At 37.4% G+C, this 1,228-nt stretch overlaps 1 protein-coding gene across 1 annotated transcript in view; it reads right to left on the bottom strand.

Moving 5' to 3' along the window:
* Positions 1 to 2: 2 nt before the first annotated feature.
* Positions 3 to 1,228, bottom strand: part of LOC102310857 (nucleotide-binding oligomerization domain-containing protein 2) — a gene marked incomplete at its 3' end in the record, with an annotated part of 10,969 nt that continues 9,743 nt past the window's right edge. The window contains exon 5 of the mRNA XM_014330629.2: positions 3 to 622. Within this exon, the coding sequence (XP_014186115.1) occupies positions 3 to 622 (620 nt within the window). The remainder of the gene's footprint in view (positions 623 to 1,228) is intronic.

The following is a 1,228-nucleotide window of genomic DNA, read 5'->3' as shown; positions in this document are numbered from 1 at the left end:
CTGATGAGGTTTATCAGCAGCACATCCACTGAGGTGGACTTTCTAGGGTCAGTTAGGATTGTAGTCTTGTGGAAGTTCAGAGGAAGTCGACACTCATCCAGACCATCAAAGATGAACACAACCCGGAAGTCTTCAAGGCTGCAGATTCCTGCTTCTTCAATTTCAGTAAAGAAGTGATGAACAATTCCCACCAAGCTGAACTTTTCCTCATTCAGCACATTCAGCTCTCTGAAAGTGAATGGAAATATGAACTGGATGTCCTGGTTGGCTTTGTCTTCAGCCCAGTCCAGGGTGTATTTCTGTGTTAAGACTGTTTTCCCAATGCCAGCCACTCCCTTTGTCAGCACTGTTCTGATTTGGTCATCTCTTTCAGGTGAGGCTTTAAAGAGGTCTTCTTGTCTGATTGTTATTTCTGGTCTGTCTGGTTTCCTGGATGCTGTTTCAATCTGTCTGACCTCATGTTCATCATTGACCTCTGCAGTCCCTCCCTCTGTGATGTAGAGCTCTGTGTAGATCTGATTGAGAAGGTTTTTGCTTAATGTTACAGAGATCCCTTCGACCACACGCTCATACTTCTTCTTCAGATGAGACTTGAATTTAGACTGACATGGCTGCAGAGTCTCTGAATGAAAAAAAAGAAAGAACAGAAATTAAAATAAGAAGAAAAAAGTGGCAAAAATCAGGAAACATACTTTTCCTACAGATCTTTATCTGATGAAGTTGTTTATGTTATATTAAAACACAATTAAATGTACTTTTTTTTCTAAGATTCTTGTCAGTTTAAAAGAAAATCCAGTCAGAAGTTCAAAACCTTGACTTAAGTGACACCATGTTAGCAGGCCAAAAATAACACTGCATTGACTAATGAAAAACTTAGAAATGTCATAGTTTAACATTGAATGTTTCTGGTTCACTTGATCCAGCCCCAACTGATGAAATTTGTCAAGTAAGCACTTACAGTGCAAATATTACATTTCTGAAATAAAAAGGAAGTTTTAAAATCAGCCTATAAATACTTAGAAATCACTGAAGTTAATTTAAATGTCTTTGGGTTACTGTGTAGATTCAGAACCACAAGTTTGTGTGTGTTATGCAGTGTTGGGTAAGTTACTTTAAAATAGTAACTGAGTTACATTACTAGTTACTTCTCTCAAAAGTAACTCAGTTACTTCAAGTTACTCGTTACTTTCAAAGTAACTAGTTACTAGGGAAAGTAACTTTGGTTTTA

The sequence above is a fragment of the Haplochromis burtoni genome, unplaced genomic scaffold, assembly GCF_018398535.1.
Source record: "Haplochromis burtoni strain Fernald_Lab_line unplaced genomic scaffold, NCSU_Asbu1 Contig_932, whole genome shotgun sequence".
Lineage (NCBI taxonomy): Eukaryota > Metazoa > Chordata > Actinopteri > Cichliformes > Cichlidae > Haplochromis > Haplochromis burtoni.
The sequence above is the reverse complement of the archived record's forward strand: the minus strand, read 5'-3'. Positions and strand labels throughout refer to the sequence as shown.